The sequence below is a fragment of the Ambystoma mexicanum genome, chromosome 9, assembly GCF_040938575.1.
Source record: "Ambystoma mexicanum isolate Mex_15411 chromosome 9, UKY_AmexF1_1, whole genome shotgun sequence".
Lineage (NCBI taxonomy): Eukaryota > Metazoa > Chordata > Amphibia > Caudata > Ambystomatidae > Ambystoma > Ambystoma mexicanum.
The window spans coordinates 373,295,044-373,314,578 of record NC_090931.1 but is presented as its reverse complement, the minus strand read 5'-3'; the positions used below and the strand labels follow the sequence as shown (position 1 = coordinate 373,314,578).

At 43.5% G+C, this 19,535-nt stretch overlaps 1 protein-coding gene across 6 annotated transcripts in view; it reads right to left on the bottom strand.

Moving 5' to 3' along the window:
- Nucleotides 1-19,535, bottom strand: part of LOC138488086 (caspase-5-like) — a 504,964-nt gene that overhangs the window by 94,040 nt on the left and 391,389 nt on the right. For all 6 annotated transcript variants that reach the window (XM_069614835.1, XM_069614833.1, XM_069614834.1 and 3 more), the window contains one exon: nt 19,193-19,366. In XM_069614835.1, the coding sequence (XP_069470936.1) occupies nt 19,193-19,366 (174 nt within the window). The remainder of the gene's footprint in view (nt 1-19,192; nt 19,367-19,535) is intronic.

Here is a 19,535-nt window from a genome sequence, read left to right as displayed (position 1 = left end):
CCCAGCAGGAGGCACTCACCCAGCTCGTCCAGGGAACACCTACCATCTGCCCGGCGGCGGGAAGAAAGGAGGGACACCTCCAGTCATCGCAAGAGCCGACACAAATCCCCACACCGCAAGTCAAGACAAAGAATCAGATACCTGGATGATTCACCGCAAGAAAGAAGAATGGCCAGATCATCATCATCCAGCGGGGAGAGAAAACAAGCATATGTGCACGCCATCGGCAACGACACAGTGGCAGAATACAGTCCGACGCTGTTGCTTCAACTGAATGGGCAAAGTCTGGAATTCCTGATTGACACAGGTGCCACAGTCAATGTTATAAGCGATATAGTATACAAAGCTCTCGAAACAAAGAAAGAATTACGGAAGGCTGACACATTGATATACCCGTACGGGTCCAATAAACCGCTAAACTGCAAAGGGATGTTTACCGCTAAGTGCCAATACAAAGAACAAAGCCAGAAAGTGCAAATGTACATAATCAAAGGAGAGGTACCCGGAGGAAGCATTCTAAGTTTCCGTACGGCCAGACAAATGGGACTAATCAGCCTCATGTAACAAATCATGTCTGCCTACACCTCCAGCGCGAAAGACATGATTCAAAAGATGTTCCCATCTTTATTCAAAGGGCTAGGCCGTCTAAAAGACAGACAAATCAAGCTACACATCAACCCACACACACCCCCCATAGCTCAACACTATCGGGGCATTTCCCTCAACATACAACGACAAGTGGAAGATGAAATACATTCGCTGCTACAACAGGACATCATCGAGCCAGCGTCTGGCCCAATGCCATGAGTCTCGCCAATAGTACCCGTACCAAAGAAAGACAGCACGTCGAGCATACGCATCTGTGTAGACATGCGTGCCGCAAATGTGGCCATTGAAAGGGAACGACACTTAGCACCACGCATGACAGACATGATGCACCTTCTACACGGAGCCACAATCTTCTCGAAGCTTGACCTAAACAAAGGTTATCATCAACTTGAACTCCATCCTTCATCAAGATACATCACCACATTTTCAACTCATCTGGGACTTTCCAGATACAAGAGGTTAGGTTTTGGAGTGTCGTCAGCTGCCGAAATTTTCCAAAACGAAATACATCAAATAATCAAACACATCCCTCACTGCCTGAACTATAGCGACGATATTCTCATCTTCGGTACCTCACAAGAAAGTCATGATGACACTCTACGAAGAGTCTGCATGGCATTAGAAAATGCTCATTTTACACTAAATCCGGAGAAGTGCGAGATCAGCAAAACCACGCTAAAATTCTTTGGACACATATTTTCGAACAAAGGCATGCGCCCAGATCCGGAGAAGGTACAAGCACTCATGGATGCCCCCACTCCCACCTCCCCATCAGCCATACGCTTGTTCCTAGGGATGGCTAGCTATTGTACCAGATACATTCAAGATTTTGCGTCAGTGAGCACACCACTAAGACTCCTCACAGGAAAAGATCGAGACTTCGAGTGGACGACAGAATGCGAGGAGGCCTTTCAAGAAATCAAACGGCGAATATCATCAGCCTCGTGCATGGCGTACTATGACCACGCATATGACACTGAACTCACAGTGGACGCCAGTCGGTTTGGGCGCTATACTAGCTCATTCCAGACCTGGAGCACCACCAAACTCACCAAAACACATAGTAGCCTATGCAAGCCGAAGCTTGTCCTCTGCAGAGTGTGCCTACTCCCAACCTGAAAAGGAATGTCTTGCGGTTGTATGGGCGTGCAAGCATTATCATCTCTTCCTATACGGGCACCCGTTCACCGTTGTCACGGATCACCAGGCCCTAACCCCCGATCTATGGAAAACCCACCGCCAAAATGCCACCCCGCATTGCCAGATGGGGTCTGAGGTTACAAGAATAGTCATTTACCATCATTCATCGACCAGGGAAAGACAACAACCCTGCAGACTTTTTATCGAGGTACCCCCTGCCAGCACAAGAGGAAAGACAATCCATAAAAGCAAATCAATATGTTAATTTCCTGGTCAACAACGCACTCCCGAAGCACGTCTCCACAACTCAATTTATAGAAGCCACCAACACTGACAAACTATTGCTAACCATTAAAGAGCGTGTGCAATCGGGCCAGTGGCATGTGAAGGATTGGCACACCTCGGGGGCCTATCTGCTCAAGGAGAAGCACTATTTCGAACATTCAAACTGGTGAAACACACACTGTCCGTGTCCCTGGAAGGGTTGCTTCTCAAAGAAAACCGGCTCGTAATCCCTTCCAGTCTACAAAAACAAATAATGGACATAGCTCAGGCAGGTCATCGTGGAATAGTATCCACAAAAAGACAACTGAGGACCAAGGTTTGGTTTCCGAAAATGGATGAGCAGTTGGAAAGACTCCTAGGCAAATGCCTCACATGTCAAGCAGTAGCCCCGAGAACATTCCCAGCACCACTCCAGCCATCAGAAATGCCCCTGCAAGTGTGGGACGAGGTAGCAGTCGACATGTTCGGACCTTTAGCTAATGGAAAGTATGCGTTAGTAATCGTGGACGAGATGTCACGCTTCCCTGAGGTACATCTCATACACTCAACCAGCGTACAGGCCATAATACCTGCACTGGACAAGACATTTGCCGACTATGGAATACCCTCAACTGTAAAATCAGACAATGGGCCGCCATTCAGTGGCCATGATTTCGCAATGTTTGCAGAACATCTCGGGTTCCAACACAGGACAATAACACCATTGTAGCCGCAAGCCTATGGAATGGCTGAGAAATTCATGAGCAGTCTCAAGAGGACACTGCAAGTGTGTTCCATCACCCATGGGTCATTCATGCAGGCCATCTGCACGTTGCTAAGAGAGTATCGTAACACTCCACACAGTACCACGGGTGAGTGCCCTTCCACTCTAATGTTTGGCCGCATTATACGGACACGACTTCCCCACAACCCTTGCATCCGTCCACCCTCAACCATCATTGATGATGCCAGAACAAGAGACAGGGTGAGCAAGGAGAAGACAGAAACATACTCGGATCAAAGGAGACAAGCCAAACCTTGCCGCATTCAAGTGGGTGACGTGGTGTTAGCACGACAAGACCAAAACACCAAGGACACACCCGCGTTCAGACCTGAACCCCTGACCGTGACCCACACCAACGGGTCCATGATAACTGCAGCCAACCCGCGTGGAACAATCATGAGAAATTCAGCATTCTTTAAGAGTTTTGAAGGGAACACCGAACCTCCTGGAGAGTTGGCCCAGAACACCTACGAATCATCAGACGTGGAATCGGAATACCAAGTGGAAGAAAGAGACGCTGACGAAAGTGACAGTGACACGTCAGCAAACCGGACAGTGACATCAAGGCAAAGCCCGTCGAGACGGATCATACACCCGGCCTACTTGATGGATTGAAGAAATGAACTAGAGCCCATTTCTTCTTTAAGTGGTGGGGAGATGTTGCATCCCCTTTTTCTATGTCAATGACATTGTTTGTTTGGGAATTAAGTCCCATTTATATTGTTGCATAGTTGTAGTGGGCAGCGCCCCACGCCGGGGGGAAGAGGCGGGGTTACCGCCTCGGGCGCCAGTTTTCGGCTGTTAATAAAGGAGTTCAGAAGCACTGACTCAGCTCCCGCGTCTCATTGATTACTCTCACTGTCTATGCTGTAATTGCTCATGATTCCTGGTTCCGAACGCTGTCGGAACTCAACAATGCTAGAGGCAGTCTGTTGTTTCTGTCCTATATGGTGGGTTGGAACCAAGGGAAGCAAACCAGCAACATCTGGGTAAGAGACCCTGAGGGAGCAGTGGAAGAGAAGCGGGTAGACAGTGTGAGGGTGATACAGAGGATCACAATTAGGGGGCCAAACATAGCAGACATTGGGGAACAATGAATAGCAGAGGGATGGGTGATGAACCGAGACACTGGAAAACAAGCATTGGCAAAGCCAACGGGTTGGGCTTTTGTGTAGGTATGGGATAGGCATTAGCAAGGCACCAATATAATGCTAATACCTGGCTACAGATGGCAAGATGTGGAAAATGGAGTGATAACCTGGGCATATGATGGCAGTATTTCAAGCCAAAACGGCTGCCTTTAACAGGACTTCAGTGCATGGAAGATACATAAATCAAGTGCCTGAAGGCACGCTTGGTTAAAACATTTTTATTATACCAGTAGTCATTTAAAGCTGCAACTAAGCCATTAACTCTCTGCAGAATGCTTTGGAATAACACTTGCAGGCTAAAGTTTGATGTTACTTCTTGATAGAGTGAGTTTATAGAGATCACAGGAGAAGGTGTTTTGGGTGGGGAAGGGCAGGTCATGTGTGGGAATGGCCATATGGATTGGCATGGCCATGGTCAGTCAATGGCTGGGTAAATAACCAAACACCCATAAGCTGTGTGCGCCTCCTCACATGTCATCTCACTTCTACCTGCACTCCAATGTAATAGATTCAGCTTATATGTGGTGCTTAAGTGCCACCTAATAGCCCAGAAAAAGAAGAAACAGAGCTAGGGATTCAAAGAAAGACCAGGACAAAGGGAACCTGGTGGAGCAGAGTGGGCAACAGGAGCAGGATTAGGGAACAAGGGGGTAATGAGAGGGGAAAAAGGGGAGCAAAGTTAGGGAAAGATGGAGAATTAGAGTTAGGGGAAGTTGTAAGAGCAGATCTAGGTTAATAAGGAACAGCAGAGGGGCAGTGGAAGGAGGACTAAGGTTAGCAGGGGGTAACAAGGGCCTACTGAGTCAGGGAGAAAAATAAAATTTAAGTTAGGAGAACAAGGACAAGTAGAATTAAGGAATCTAGAGGGGCAGACTCATTGAACCAGAAAGAATAGCGGCAGGGAAAGCATGGAAACCAGCAGAGGCAGAGTTATGGAAACATATACAAGAGAGATTCCGGGAAAATTAAGAAAAGTGTTGGGGAAACCTGTAGAAGCAGAATGAGGGGAGCTGTTAGATTTTGATTCCCCCAACAATCTTATGTCCTTCTATGCATGTAGATATGGGTGACCTTATCCTAACACGGCTGTGTGACCTATCAGAGTTTATGCACAGAAGGCCAGAAGTAAGTCCGCTTTCTGAAGGAAATGCTTGAACCAGAAACAAAAGGGGGTGTCTGGGAATCTCTCTACCAGCACAAAAACAGCCCAATGACCTGTTCTTGGGTGAATAACCCCTGGGAGAGAGACTGTCCCTTTCACAGAGAAGACATTTCCAGGGGCAGGACAAAGGCTGACATGCGGGGACATTTTTTCTCTGTGAAAGGGACAGTGAGCTAAAGACTTGGTAGAGTCTCTCCCAGGGGTTATTCACCCAAGAACAGGTCATTGGGCTGTGTGGTCGTGCTGGTAGAGAGATTCCCAGACCCCCCTTTGTTTTGCTTGAAGCAGAAAAACAATCTCAGCTGATAGTTGTTTTCAGGAAGAGACTTTGGGCTTCCTCTGATGTCTCCCTCAGATGAGCATGATAATCATAACAAATAACAGGAACCAGAAAGGGCACAGTTAGGAGGGGAAAGGAGAGTGTAGCCAGCAGAACAAGAAGGCACAGAGTAAGGAGAATAAAAGGAGACACAGTTATATGAACAGAGAGGAGTGATGTTCGGAGTAGGGGTCAGTGGAGATACCTCCAGGAAAGTAGAATTGGTGGATACTGCTACCTAATTCTGCACTGCCATTGGAGCAGGATTCACAGAATGAAGGTCCTTTTTTGCTGACTGATGCATTGGGCTGAGTTAGGCTATAATTGGCTGAATTGCATTTTTTGTTATTGATCTTTAATGTGTTTTGCTCAAATTGAACTTTCCACATTATTAATCAATAAAAACGATATGATCACAAAACATTAAACATTATGTCATTACATTTCCATTTAATAATTTCCAGTTAATAAATATCACACTAAATTACATCTTTTTCATAAAATATTACTCGGTTTAATCAATTCTGACAATTCATCTACAGCTCATGCCAACACAAAGAAATCAGTACACCTAAGTAAATTAATCCTACTCTAACAGGAATCATCGATCTAAAATGTTGCTTTATATTATGCATGTTCTTTTCCTTCCGATCTTGTAGTTATTCAATTATGCATATGAATAAAGTAGCCATCATTGCATTTATAGAAAATTATATTAAAAGTAAGAGAGGAGGATATCTTGGGAGGAGAAGTGAGGATGCCCTGAGGTTCCTCACACTGCCCAAACCTCTGGTTCCTTTAACAAAACAATGTTAGCTAGTCCCTCTGGCCCGGGTGCGCTAGATTTCTTAAGCCTCTTAATTTACGCTTATTGCACAATCATGGTCAAGGGTCATTCACCTATTACTCCATGAGTTTTTCGGCCAACATTCGTTAGTATGATCCTGTTTCCCATAGTTCTCTGCTATGTACTTGACCCACATTTTCTCACAAATAGGGTTCATAACCATACTTTCCTTTTTACCCTTTATACTTTCAAGGTTTCCCATACTTTTTTATTTTATCCCTTGCAAAGGGCGACAAACAGACTCTGCAATTGCACTTTTTTTTTAGTACTTCCTTTTTACTTCATTATTATATTGATATTTGCACGCTTTCGTCATTTCAACCAGTTTTACCTCAGACGGATGGTTCTTTTTAACGTGCCTTATTTCCTGACTTAGGCAACGTTTTGCCCTTCTAATCTCAGCGTCATATATTGCTCGATGCCGCCTCCCATTAAGCATTTTATGAATTCCCCCAGTCACAGGAACAGACTCCACTAGTCCTGTGATCCATTGCACAATTTCATTGCAGGTCATAGTCTGCAGATGTTTGAGTGATAGTGGACTCTTGGTCCTTGAGCAAGAAGCTATTAATTGCGCAAATGTTCTTATCAGTCCAACTTAATCTGTTGTTTACGTCCAGATGTCCTGTTATGACCTTAGTATTATGTATTCATTCTATTTCTTGCTGTAAATTGGTCATCACATGATTGCTGTATTACGACTTATTTACCGTAAGCCGCCTTACCTGATTCAATAAGACCATGTTTACAAATACATCTAGAGTGGCACATTTGTTGACATTAAACCAGGTATATTTGCCCGGTATATCCCCCATAGTTCGCCCATTCAATGAGATTCCATTCCTCTAAAAATTTCGACCAGATTTTTCCCTTTTCATTGTTTGTTGCATGTGTCATGATACTACTGGTCTTGACATTGTCAGATTTGACTATTGTTGTGTTCTCCTTACAGCAGGCTTTGAGATCTCCACCCAACAAAATCATACCACTTTCATTTGTCAACCACCATTTCATTAACACGCTGTGGATTACTTTGTGAATATTATCTGTTCTCGCTGTACCACTCGGGTCATAGACATTTAAAATCATTACATTCCCAACAAGATTTAGTTCTACAGCCAAAACATTACGGGCACATCCAGGGGGTCTTAATTTAATTGGCAGAGATATTATTATGCATCCCAATTAAAAGGCCCCCAATCGCTCGACCCAATGAGGCTTTATTGGCCTATTTTTGAAATACGTCGTACCCATCTAAATAAAATGCTGTTGTCAGTCAGAATTCTTGTATAAGGAATATAACAAAACTTGCAAGGGAATTGTGTCCGCCAATGTTACTAGTAAAATGCCTATTAGTATGCATGTTCCACGTAAGCACCTTATTGATTCATGGTCTTTTTTGTGGGTTCACAGGGAAAAAAACAGATAAACTACCCCCATTCCTTGACTTCTTCTTTCTCTTTTACAATACAATTTGCGTTGGCCACATGTCAGCCATCTTCTGTCATGGTAACCTTAAGTTCCCAGTTTGTATCTTGTGCCTGCTTTATTTTAGGACTCTTTGTGTTAATTACATGCAAGTCATATCCCATTTTTAAAAAGTTAGGAGGCATGCGTGCCATGAATAAATCAACTGTCTCCCTTGCGTAACAATGTACCTTTGTAGTTGGTAATTCAGCATAGTCGTCGAAGTCAATATAATCTATGTCACTAGATAGCAGCACACCCAAGGGGGGTGTCAGGTTAAACAAATGCAATATGTATGATCGAATCAGCCAATTATCGTGTCTCCCCGTTAATAAATTGCTTATGCCAAATGTCTTTAAAGCTCCATCCCCTTGTTGGCCATATTTAGGGATCCAGTTGTTATTAGGAAGGGGCCTGTCCGACTGCCCAGGGGCAGCCACTGAAAGCTCCAAATCGTTGCAGTTTTCAGGCACGAAAAGCACTATCCATACCTTGCATCGTCTGTGAAGGATCTATGTCCACTCCCGAACCTGCAGAATCTGAGGAAACCTCCTGCATGTCAGGCGGTAAGGGTGCCTTTATCACCCAATTTCCTCAGGGCCCCACTCCGCTGGCGGTTTGCTTTTTTCCTTGCCTTTCTAGTAACAGTTGTGTTTGTGTTGGAAACCTTAGACACCTAATTGTTGGTAGTGCTAATGGTAACATTCTTTTTACCCAGTTTGGCCTTCAAAATGATCGCTTTATTTTAGCTGTCGCCGTTCTATAAGCTCCCTTGGTGTCATCATCGTTGATTATAGTGCTGTTACGTCGTTCAGCAGCGTCTTCCACTTGTCTGGTTATCAAATTGGCTCCCTTAGGCACCTCCTCTGTAGCCATTTTTTGCGAGACTGCTACGTTTACCATCCATGTTTAAAACGTCGTCTTGTGCGAATATCAATCCTGAAGGATCAGTTTGTATTATCATGAGACGAGCACGTGTGGCTCCTTGTGCACACAATTCTCCATTTATTTTGTTGCAAAGTTTCAAAAGAATCTTTATTGCAAACTGCAACATACCCATAGAAGATTCTACTGTTCTGGAGCTCACAGTTCTACGACTCTCGTTCAGATCACAAGAACTCCCCTCAAACATGGCTGGCGAAACCGATAACCTATCACCGGGTGATTGAGTTTCTATGGAGGGCACATTTACTAAAGTAGCCTCTCCCGTAGCTTCATAGTTCAGGCTATTTACAATTTCTGTTTGCAGGGAATAACAAAGATTCAGATACAAGTTGTATTCTACTGCTGAGAGTTTTGAGCCATCTGTTTCTTCATGTATACCTTTCACAGCTGTATGATAGCCCTCACCATCTCGCCCAGGCCAAAATAATCATTTATCTTAACTTTGGGGTCATTGGGACACATTGGCCTTTGCAATTGTGTTTTCTCACCCTCTGCCATCTCAGTAGCAGTTATGCCAAAAGAGCCCTGGGCCGAGCAGTTGGAACAACACCCCGTTTTGACAATTTTCTTGGATTGAAGGTTATGCTTTCCCATCATATTCTATGATTGGATAAGAAGGTAAATAATATCAGGCATCTCAAAATTAACACATCCTCACCTAAATTGATGTTTCTATTTTGCACTGTAACCGCAACACTGCAAAACTGTCAAACTGTGCTTACACTTAACTGCACTTGCACTATGCGCAGCGGTATATGATCTCTTCTGGCAGCACTGTAGAATGCAGAACAACCAGGTACAAGCAGTCGAAGGCAGTTCACCCCTTCTCACTGCTCCCACTCACTGACTGCCAAACTGTGCTTACACTTCACCGCACTTGCACATGCGCTACGTGTGGCTTGGCGGTATATGATCTTGCTAGGCATCATCATAGAATGCCGAACAACCAGGCAAAAGCCTGGTTCACCGCTTCTCAATGCTCCCAGTCACCAATTGCCAAACTGTGCTTACACTACACTGCACTTGCATACATGCTTTGCAATGCGCATGTGTACTGCATTCTAGCCAATCAGATTGGCTGAAGAGTTCCAGTCAGCTGACCGGCTGGAACATTGGGTATTGCAGCCATTCATATCTCGAGGAACATTCCCGCTATCTTCTTTGCAGAAGGGTCCACATGCCAGTTTGGTTTGAATATTCAGCCTTCACGACTGAGTGGAATTCTGCCCATTCATGGAGACTATCTGAGGAGCAAAACCAACTTCTGAACTGCCATTAGGAATTGTTAGGGTGGCAGATTGGAACGTCATCTGGTATTATGATTTGCACTTAAACAATGAAGAGCAACATTTAGGAAACCTGACGAGCAGTATTTGGCAACAAGAAAAAGTGGAGGTATGGGGATCAGGTAATGGAAGCAAGACAGATCAGAGATAAAAGGCAGCAGAATTAAGAAATAAGAACAGATTTGGGGGACCAACAATGAACAGAGAGTTAGGGGGACTAGGAGTAACAGAGTTAGGGAAACAAGAATGGCAAGATATAGGGCAAATGTTATAAGTTAAGGTGGGTGAGCATTAAGGAGAAGAGTTAGGGGAACAAAAGGAGGTTGTGTTAGAACAACAGGGAAGAACACATTTGGGGAGCAAGAAGTGATCAGATTATGGGAACCACAAGGAGCAGTGTTAGGAGGCTCCAGGCAGCAGATTAAGGGGAATTGGAAGGTAGTTACGTAAAAGAGAATGAGAAGAGGGAGCGAGAAGGGTTCCATGTGATATAATCGCGGCAGAAATTGCTGTGGTAACAAAATATTGCAGCATTTGCTGCCGTTTTTGCGCTGCAGTCCATGTAAAACATGCGGGGGACACCCCTGCAACCCCCGCTCCCCTTAAATGGTATAATGGGGCACACTTTTACTGTGTCAAACGGCGGCATTTTTGCCGCAATATTTTTTTACCACGACATTTTTGCCGCAATTATATTACAACACTTTTCCTGAGAAGGAGCTGCTGTCTTATTATCCCGAGGGACTGCTGGCTGCAGAAAGCTTCGCTCTACTGCTCAGTGGAAGGAGAACACACTGGGCAGACTGCGCTTCCTGGAGGAGGCGGAGCGTGATCACGTGATCAATCACGTGACTGGTTTGGCAGTATTTACAGACCCACAAGCCGCCCGAGCGGCACAAACACTTTTCCTGAGAAGGAGCTGCTGTCTTATTATCCCGAGGGACTGCTGGCTGCAGAAAGCTTCGCTCTACTGCTCAGTGGAAGGAGAACACTCTGGGCAGACTGCGCTTCCTGGAGGAGGCGGAGCGTGATCACGTGATCAATCACGTGACTGGTTTGGCAGTATTTACAGACCCACATGCCACCCTTGCGGCGTTAAGCCCGTGAGGGGTAAAGGGCGAGGACTGTTGTGTGGCTGTTTGGTGGCTGATATCCACTGACTTGAGCAGTGCTGAAGCTTACTGTTAAGTAACGAAGGATACCTGCAGAAAGATCATAAGTGGCAGAGCATCGGCGAGGGCCTCACTAGCATTTGAAGTCTGAGTTCTGGTTCAGCATGGTGATGGTGAAAGAGGGCCCTCTGACCCGTCATAAATCATTGCTTTCTCGAAGGAAAGGGACGATGAATCTCCCAAAGGAGGTAAGCCCAGCTGCCACGTCAGAACAAACTGCTCAAAATTATCAAATTGAGTTTACTACAGCGAGAGGCTCAACCGGGGTTACTTGCCTAGAATTAGGCTTGGTGCCCTCACTAGCTGCCCTGTGCTTAACATCATTGGGCCCTACTCGAAAGGAGATTGATGGTACCAACGGCGCCGTTAACCAATGGGTGAGTTCCGACAGTGGCTGTGTCAAGTTGGTACCGGTATTTTCCCCTTCAGTATATGTTGACGCCAGCGATGTTGCGCAGACCTCCCCCTTTGATTTGACGGATTCTGACATTATGGCAATAAACTTACAAAATGTCCTAATACAGGACAAGGAACTGCAAAAATCACCAATGTTTCCCTCTCAAGGTGCTGGAAAGACTGACGCCTCAACGTGGCGTTCAAAGTCCGTGGTAGGTAAAAACATGCAAGAGGAACGGGTCCCTCAAATGGCTACCATAAATGCAAAATGTAGCGAGGGGATTATCAAAGTGACATCTAGCGAGGGTGGGCTCCCTGTGATTTTGTCAGTAATGGAGCAAAGCTCTACTGATCTCTCAGCCAGAGAAGCACGGCTTACAACTAAATTAAAGGCAGACTTTCTAGCCACCTATGAACGCCTAAATGATAGTTTCATACAAAATCAATCCTTGCATAAAAATAAGCTAGAAACAAAGCGTAATAGACGATCAGCGAGTATACTCCATAAGTCTAGCGACAGAGTTGACATCTCAATGTTGTCTAGCACAAATGACTCTCTACATCAAACGTCTTGCGAAAACATCCATTCATCAGGCATTAAAGACTTTGAAAAGAGAGCCGTAACATGTGTTCCAGTTGTGGACGACTTGGCAAAAGAAATTAACGTGATGCCCAGCATGGCGAAGACAGCCGTCAACTCGGATAGAGTTGACCAGCCATCTAAAAATTCTATGTCAACGGCTGCAAGTATTCAAATTCACAATAATGTATTAGCGGCAACTTCAATCGCCCTACTTCCATTTATGAAACTGTATGAATCCCTACATAATGCAGTAAGTGATCAAATGTCCCTGCTCGCAGCCGTGAACGCAAAAATCTCAAGTGTTGAAAGTTTTTCCCAATCGATAACCACAAGACTTGATAGCGAAGCAGAAACATCTGCAAAGTGGCAAAATAGACTATGCGATCTTGCCCGAAAGGCATTTAGTGACAAATCTGCATTAACGGATGCAGTAATCGAAAGCACAAAGTGGATGCGCCACAATATGTCTTCAAACATGAGACCAGGTGATGATGGGTCACATGTTCCAACCTGCATATCTCTTTTGGGTAAAGAACCTCTTGTGGTGGATGGACAAACTTCCAAAAAGCATGCAGTGATTGTCAGTGGACCTGTTTGCAGTGAAGCAGTGGGCATTCAAGTCGTTAAACTAATAGCACCAGAAAAAAGCACATCTCTCTCCCATGGGATGAGCCTAGCGGGAAACTCAAAAAGCGATCAGAGCCAGCCCGCTGGAGATAAAATCCTTGATCCTCAGCAAGACCGTCCCGTGAATATTGGTGAGGGAGCCGCTACATTTGCTCAGTTAAATGTAGAAACTCAGCAGGCAAAAGGGGCAGTGGTTCAGGAGCCAAAAAACTTAACAGATAAACTCTCATTTGGGATTTTCAATAAGCCTACAACGTTGGACAAAGAAAATGAAAAGCGTCCCCAGAAAACAAAGCCTTGTGAAGCAAAATCGATTCAAATACGTCCAAGTTTGAAACAAGTTGCCAAACGTGCTCGCACAACGTGCAGGAAAAAATTTATAAGAAATCTTTCAACTCCGCCGCCGCCTGTATTGTTTAATCGCCCGGCAAAAGGTTCGGAGGGCATATCGAAAACAAAAATTGACTCAACAAAAAAACTGACTCCCAAACCAAATGCTAAAAGGGCAAGAGAAGCCTCAGTTAGTGATAACAACGCAGTCTCCGATGCCTCATTAGAACTATGTGAGTATTCCACATACTCCATTGATGATGATGTGATTGATGAGGGCGAAGACACTGCAGAGATAAGTATACCGGCTCCTGCGAAAATTGGTATAGAATTTGAGCCGCGATCAGGTGTCGAAATTAAAACTCCTCCCAGAGCTGGCGTGCTTGGGCCAAAAAAAATTCCAAATGTACTTTCAATAAAAAGTGCGACAAAGGAGATGAAAGGTTTAAATTCGAACAATGGGGTGACGTCTGACCCCCCAAATCTCTTGTGCGATAAACTAAATCCAAAATTAACAAGAGCACAAGTTGAAAAACTTAATAAAAGTGAAATTATACCCTGTAAAACAAGAAGTGAGGGATCCAAGATTGGTTTATGGAAAATTCAAATCAAAAACGCCCTGCCAGAACAAAAAGAAGTAAATTTGAACCGAAGAAATATTTTAACACTGCTGCAATGTATTCCAACGCTGCGTGCAATAAAATCTGAAGACATAGCAGTTGTAGAATATATGTCAGAGGACTTCTCGGATTGGGTAAACTTACATCTACATTCCAGATCTCTTAGAACAGCTGTAATGGATGCTGCGGACGATATCATGTTCTTTGGTTTTGAAGTCATAAGTGCGGAGGCCTGCATTGAGGAAAGTATACATCCCTCGCCGGGGGACAAATCAGAAAATGAAAAGAGAAGGGATGCACTGTGGGCCCACATGAACATCAAAAAAGTATCTGGTGTGAAAGAAACGAAACAACAGGACAATTAGCAAAGAGTGGATTTCATTGATGGAAACCATCAACTTCTATCCTGGAACACTCGTGGCTTCACGCATCTGTTTGATGGAAAGTGGCAATTCCCGGTGCATTTATCAATTATATGTCTTCAAGAGACTTGGATGCGTGAGTGCCCGGTGTGTGATGGTTATACAGTACTCCTGAATCCTGCTGGAAAGAACCTCTTTGGCAGACCTTTTGCTGGTCTGGTTACAATGATCAAACATAACAATGATTGGAAGATTGTATCTTCAGAAAATCTTAATATGTTCATACAAGTAACTAAAATTCAAATTACGCAACCATCTCTTTCTGATAGTCAAGTGATGTTGATTGTAAATATATACTGGAATACAGCAATGATTTCACAATCTAATTTTGTTGGAGCTGTGTTGTCAGCGGTGGATGAGTGTTTATCAGTCTACGAGGATCCCATAATTATAATATGTGGTGATTTCAATTATACTTGGTTGAACAATTCTATTGACAAATGCACCGAAACTGGCCCAACAAACAAAGGAAGACTGCAAGATCGGGGAGATCGCTGGCTAAAAGAGATGGCATTAAGAGAGTGCTCAATGCTAAATGGATCCACCCGGGGTGATATTCCTCCAGGCTTTACATGGAAGCGTGGCGTGAGTAAAAAGACTCTTGTTTACATTTGGGTGTCCAGAAATTTTCTATCAAGAATCATAACGTTTGAAATAAAAAAAACAGAAAAAAGCGACCACAATGCTTTGCTGCTAAATTGGGAAAAGGTAACCAACTATGTTTCACCCAAATACAAGGAGAGTGTTACCATAAATAATGGAGCAAATAGGCTGCGACTGAGTGCGTCCCAGCTGTTAACATTGACAAACAACCTTGAGAAAGAAAACTCAACAACGGCAAGGATAAACTATCCACTACTGCTATACTACTTCAAAGTTTGGAACCCCAAGCAGAAGGGGGCTGCCATTGAAGTAAAACATCCTTTCAATGTAACTATAAACACTGAAAAGAAAACACTTTGTGATGATATAAAATTGCTGAAAAAAGCTGATGAAGAAAGCACATTCATGCAAATAAAAGCCAGGCGCCTGAAATATCGGAAGTGGATCAAATCTTTTAATTCGATCCGGTTGCAGAAGCAAGCTGAACAGATGTTAAAACTGATCATACTAAAGGAGAGCAGACACATTTGGGAGATTATCAATACTGGCAGCCTAAATCACTCTTATTCAATGTCGAATAGTGTGAACGGCGCCAGTTGGGTCGCTCATTTCTCTGAAGTATTTAATGACGATAATTGTAACGTGATTCCACAACCATCTTTAACAACGGCAAAATGGAATGTGGCAGACTCCGCTGATGACATCGAATGGGCGATTATGAAGCTAAAGTCCTTTAGGGCTGTAGGCCCAGATGGAATTTCCAATGTGATGCTGAAAACCCATAGAAGTTTATGGGCAAATATGATGAGTGCCTTGTTTGAAAGAATTTCACATGACAAAACCTTGCCGGTTTCCTGGCTGAGGGCAGTGGTGGTCCCAATATTTAAAAAGGGCAATCAGGACGACCCGAAGAACTATCGCCTGATAGCCCTCTTGGATACAATTGGAAAGGTCTTCGGCTCCTTCCTTCAAAAGCGCCTGGCAAACTGGGCTCAAGAGTTTTCTGTGGGTGACCCTCGGCAAACAGGTTTTACTAGAGGAGTGGGAGTTGAGCTAAATCTAATCCTCTTAAATTGCCTAAAATTAGATGCCTTGAGGAAGAAGAAAATGTTGTACCTTGCATTTATAGATCTGAGTCAGGCATTTGACAGCATAAACCGCAACCTCCTATGGAAGAAACTAAGTGATTGGAATTGTCCAAGTGATCTGTTGGCGCCCCTGATTGCTCTACACACTAAGACGTCCATTCGAGTAAGATTAAATCAACAGGGTGATTTATCAGATGAGATATATACAAAAAGGGGCGTGAAGCAAGGTTGTCCACTCGTTGCTCAACTATTTAAATTTTTCATCTCCGACTTATCAGTGGCCCTAAAAGACCTAAGGATATTTCCGCCAGTAGTAAATGGGCAAAAAATAAGTTGGGTCATTTACGCAGATGACATCGTTCTAATGGATTCCACTCCAATTGGGCTGCAGCGCCTGTTAAACGCGCTTCATAATTATTGCCTGAAAAACGACTTACAAATAAATTCTAAGAAGTCAAAGATAATCATGGCTGGTCAAGGAGCACAAGCTCAATCAAGAAAATTTCATTGGCAAATTATGAATGAACAGCTAGATTTATCGAATAGTATCAGATACCTAGGCGTTCAATTCAATAATTCCATTCGTGAGTGGGAGTGGACGCAAGATCTAATGGCCCGGATGAAAATGTTCGCACTTCAAGGTTCCAAATTGCACGCAGCCTATGGCAAATTTTCCTTTAAGCCAATATTAACATTTTATCTTCAGAAGGTGGTGCCTGCAATAACCTTTGGGAGTGAATCAGGTTGGAATATCCCGCAAGATTTATGGAACATTCTTGAGGGGAAATTCTGGCGTAAAGTCCTACATTTGCTGAAAAACATCTCTGTATTAGCTATACGATATGAGCTTTGCATTGAATCACTCTACGGTGCAGTTCTATGGAAATCAATCTCCACCATGAGGAAAATGATGCTGGAGCAACCTGCGAAACCATATGAAATCTTGCATACAGTCTCAGAGCACCCATCGGCTGTTTTGATAAATAAGTGGAAAGAAAAGTTGCTCAACATATTGCACAGCGCAGATGTGTCACTTGAGACTGTACTTTTGCGCCCGCAGGTAGCAAAAAAGAAAATTTGTCTATATAATTGGATAACCAATGAAGAGTGCCGAAACAAGCTGACTTCTTCTTTAGTACTTGGATGCGCCCTCAACAAACTAGACGCTCTACCAAAATATTTGGACAAATTCCCTTCAAGTTATCATAGGCATATGTTCCTCCGTCTACGACTAAATCTCTATAAAACCAAGGGGATACAAGTAATGAGGCGTGAGATATTAGAACAAGATGTCCGATGTAGGTTCTGTAATCAAGCGACAGAATCCGTACGACACTTAATCACAGATTGTGAAGCGATTGGCGATCAGCGTTCTCTTCATTTAGCTCACTTCCTTCCCCAATCAGGAAACATGGATGCGTGGTGGTGGTATCTGATTGGAGGTTTTAACACTCAATTAATTTGTGCAACTATAAATTTCATGGATGCTCTGAGACTTTGAGACTAATAAACAGAGGACTCTTTTACTTAAGATAGTTGGGATCTTCGAATTTCTCTGTGTTTTTAGATGTGGAGAAACTGTAACTTAAAGTTTTCATTTCTTATGTATAAACTGATGTTACATAAAATAAAAAAAAAAAATTTTTAAAAAATTATATTACCTGATACCGGGAGAAGGAAGGTTCTGTGTTGAGAAAAAACAGTAGAAGAGACTAGAAGACAGGGATACAATGTTGAGGATATACAAAGGAGGCGAGTTAGAAGAAGAAGTAGGAGTGGCGTTTGAGAAACAAGAAGGAGTTAGAGAATTCTAGAAAAGCGTAGTTAAAAGAATAAAGAGCAGAACATGAGCAAGCAGGGAGAATAGAGTTAAGCAAACCAGGAGTAGAATTAGAAACACATTAAGGATCCAATTTGGAGTACAAAGGACAAATAGAGCTATGGGATCTTGAGTGCAAATGTAACTGGGCAACCAGAGAAATGGGATATAGGAGAAGAAGGAGAACCAGAGAAAGAGAGTCCAAGAGAAATAGGAGAAGGGAAAAAGGGAGAGAACACCAGAGTTAGAGGAACAATGGAGAGCAGAGATAGTGGAAGTAAGAGGATTAGAGTTTGGGCAACAAGAAAGCGCATGTTTAGCGGCATAAAGATGTACAGGAATATGAAAACAAGGAGCTGCAGAGTTGGAGGAACCACAAAGAATAGGTTTTGTTGTACAAAGAGACATAGAGTTAGTGGATTCTGGAACCATAATTATGAAGCAAGAAGGGGGGAGCTAGGAGAAGCAGGAGACTTGCGTATGTTAAGTTCGATTTAAATTTATTCAGAGCATCAATGTGTTCCACCAAACTTACAAAAAAGATTGAATACATTATTAAACTTTCAATTAGAATTGATTGGAAGCAAAGACACTCAGGGGAGTAGACTTCAAAGAACAAGGACGAGCAGAGTAAGAGCCCATAGAATAGGAAGAGGTTGGGGAACCAAAGGGAGCAGAGTTGGGGTTAACACAAAGGCCCACAGTTGAGAAGTTAGGGAGGAGCAGATTTAGAGGAATGACGAGAAAAGGATTAAGAGGAACAAGTAGTTGCAGTGTTAAGGGAATAAGATGAGCAGAGTTAGGGGAAGAAATAAGAACTCTGTGAGGGGCACAAGGAGAACCATACTTCAGGGAGATGGAGGAAGCAGACTTAGACGAAAGGATGGAGACTTGTTAGGAGAAGCAGAATGGAAATGGTTAGGGAAATGTAGGGTCTTGGTTGGAGACCAAGAGAGGAGAGGCCACAGGGGGGTGCAGGGGGATAAGGGAAATCAGAACAAGTGAGTTGCGTGAATGAAGATGCTGGTGCCCAGGAAAAGCAGAGCTAAGGAAACTAAGAGGAATATAATTAGATGAATTAAGAGAGATAGGATTAGGAATGGCCAGAGTAAGTGAAACTAGATGAAGCACATAGTGCGAACCACGGAGGAGCAGATTTAGAGGATCCCTGATGATAAAATATATAAAATGTGTGCAGGACAAGTTTTACAACAAGCAAATACAACATGAGCCCAATGATTGGATCCAATATATTGAAAATATGTCAACCAAACTCTACCTGAGAGCCTAAATAATCATTAATGAAGAAATTCACTCTCACAGAGAGTATGCAAAAAACAGACTACCAATTATAAAACTACAGAGACACTTTCAAGGGTAGGAAGGATACATCAAAGAGCTGTCCTGCTACAGCCGTAGGGCAAGAGTGCTTCCACTAGGTCTTCTGATAGAACCATGGTCTGGCCCATAAGGGGGAGTGTAACATACTGTAAAATAAATCCATGGTTGTAGGAGCACTGGTGAATGGGCACAAACATATCTGTTATCCACACAATACCTTAGAAGACAGATTCTTCTCCTGCTGAACTGCATATCCCAGTCCTTGAAGGAGACGTTTCATTTCGACTTCATCATGTTGAGACCCATTCCTCTCGGGGAGGCTATCAAACTGTTCGTTGTTGATGATAAGGGCCAGGCGTCTCCTGTCGTTCTTTTCTTTAATGTCATAAAACTGTACCGGAGAAAAAGACATGACCACTGTATTTTTATCCTGCTGTACACTTCTTTTTTATTGGATGCCTCCATTTGTAACCCTTCCCTGCCGGCAGGCACCCATCCCCTTTTTAAATCATATAATAAAAATATTTATTTGTATTTAGTGAATTTAGACTTTTACAAAT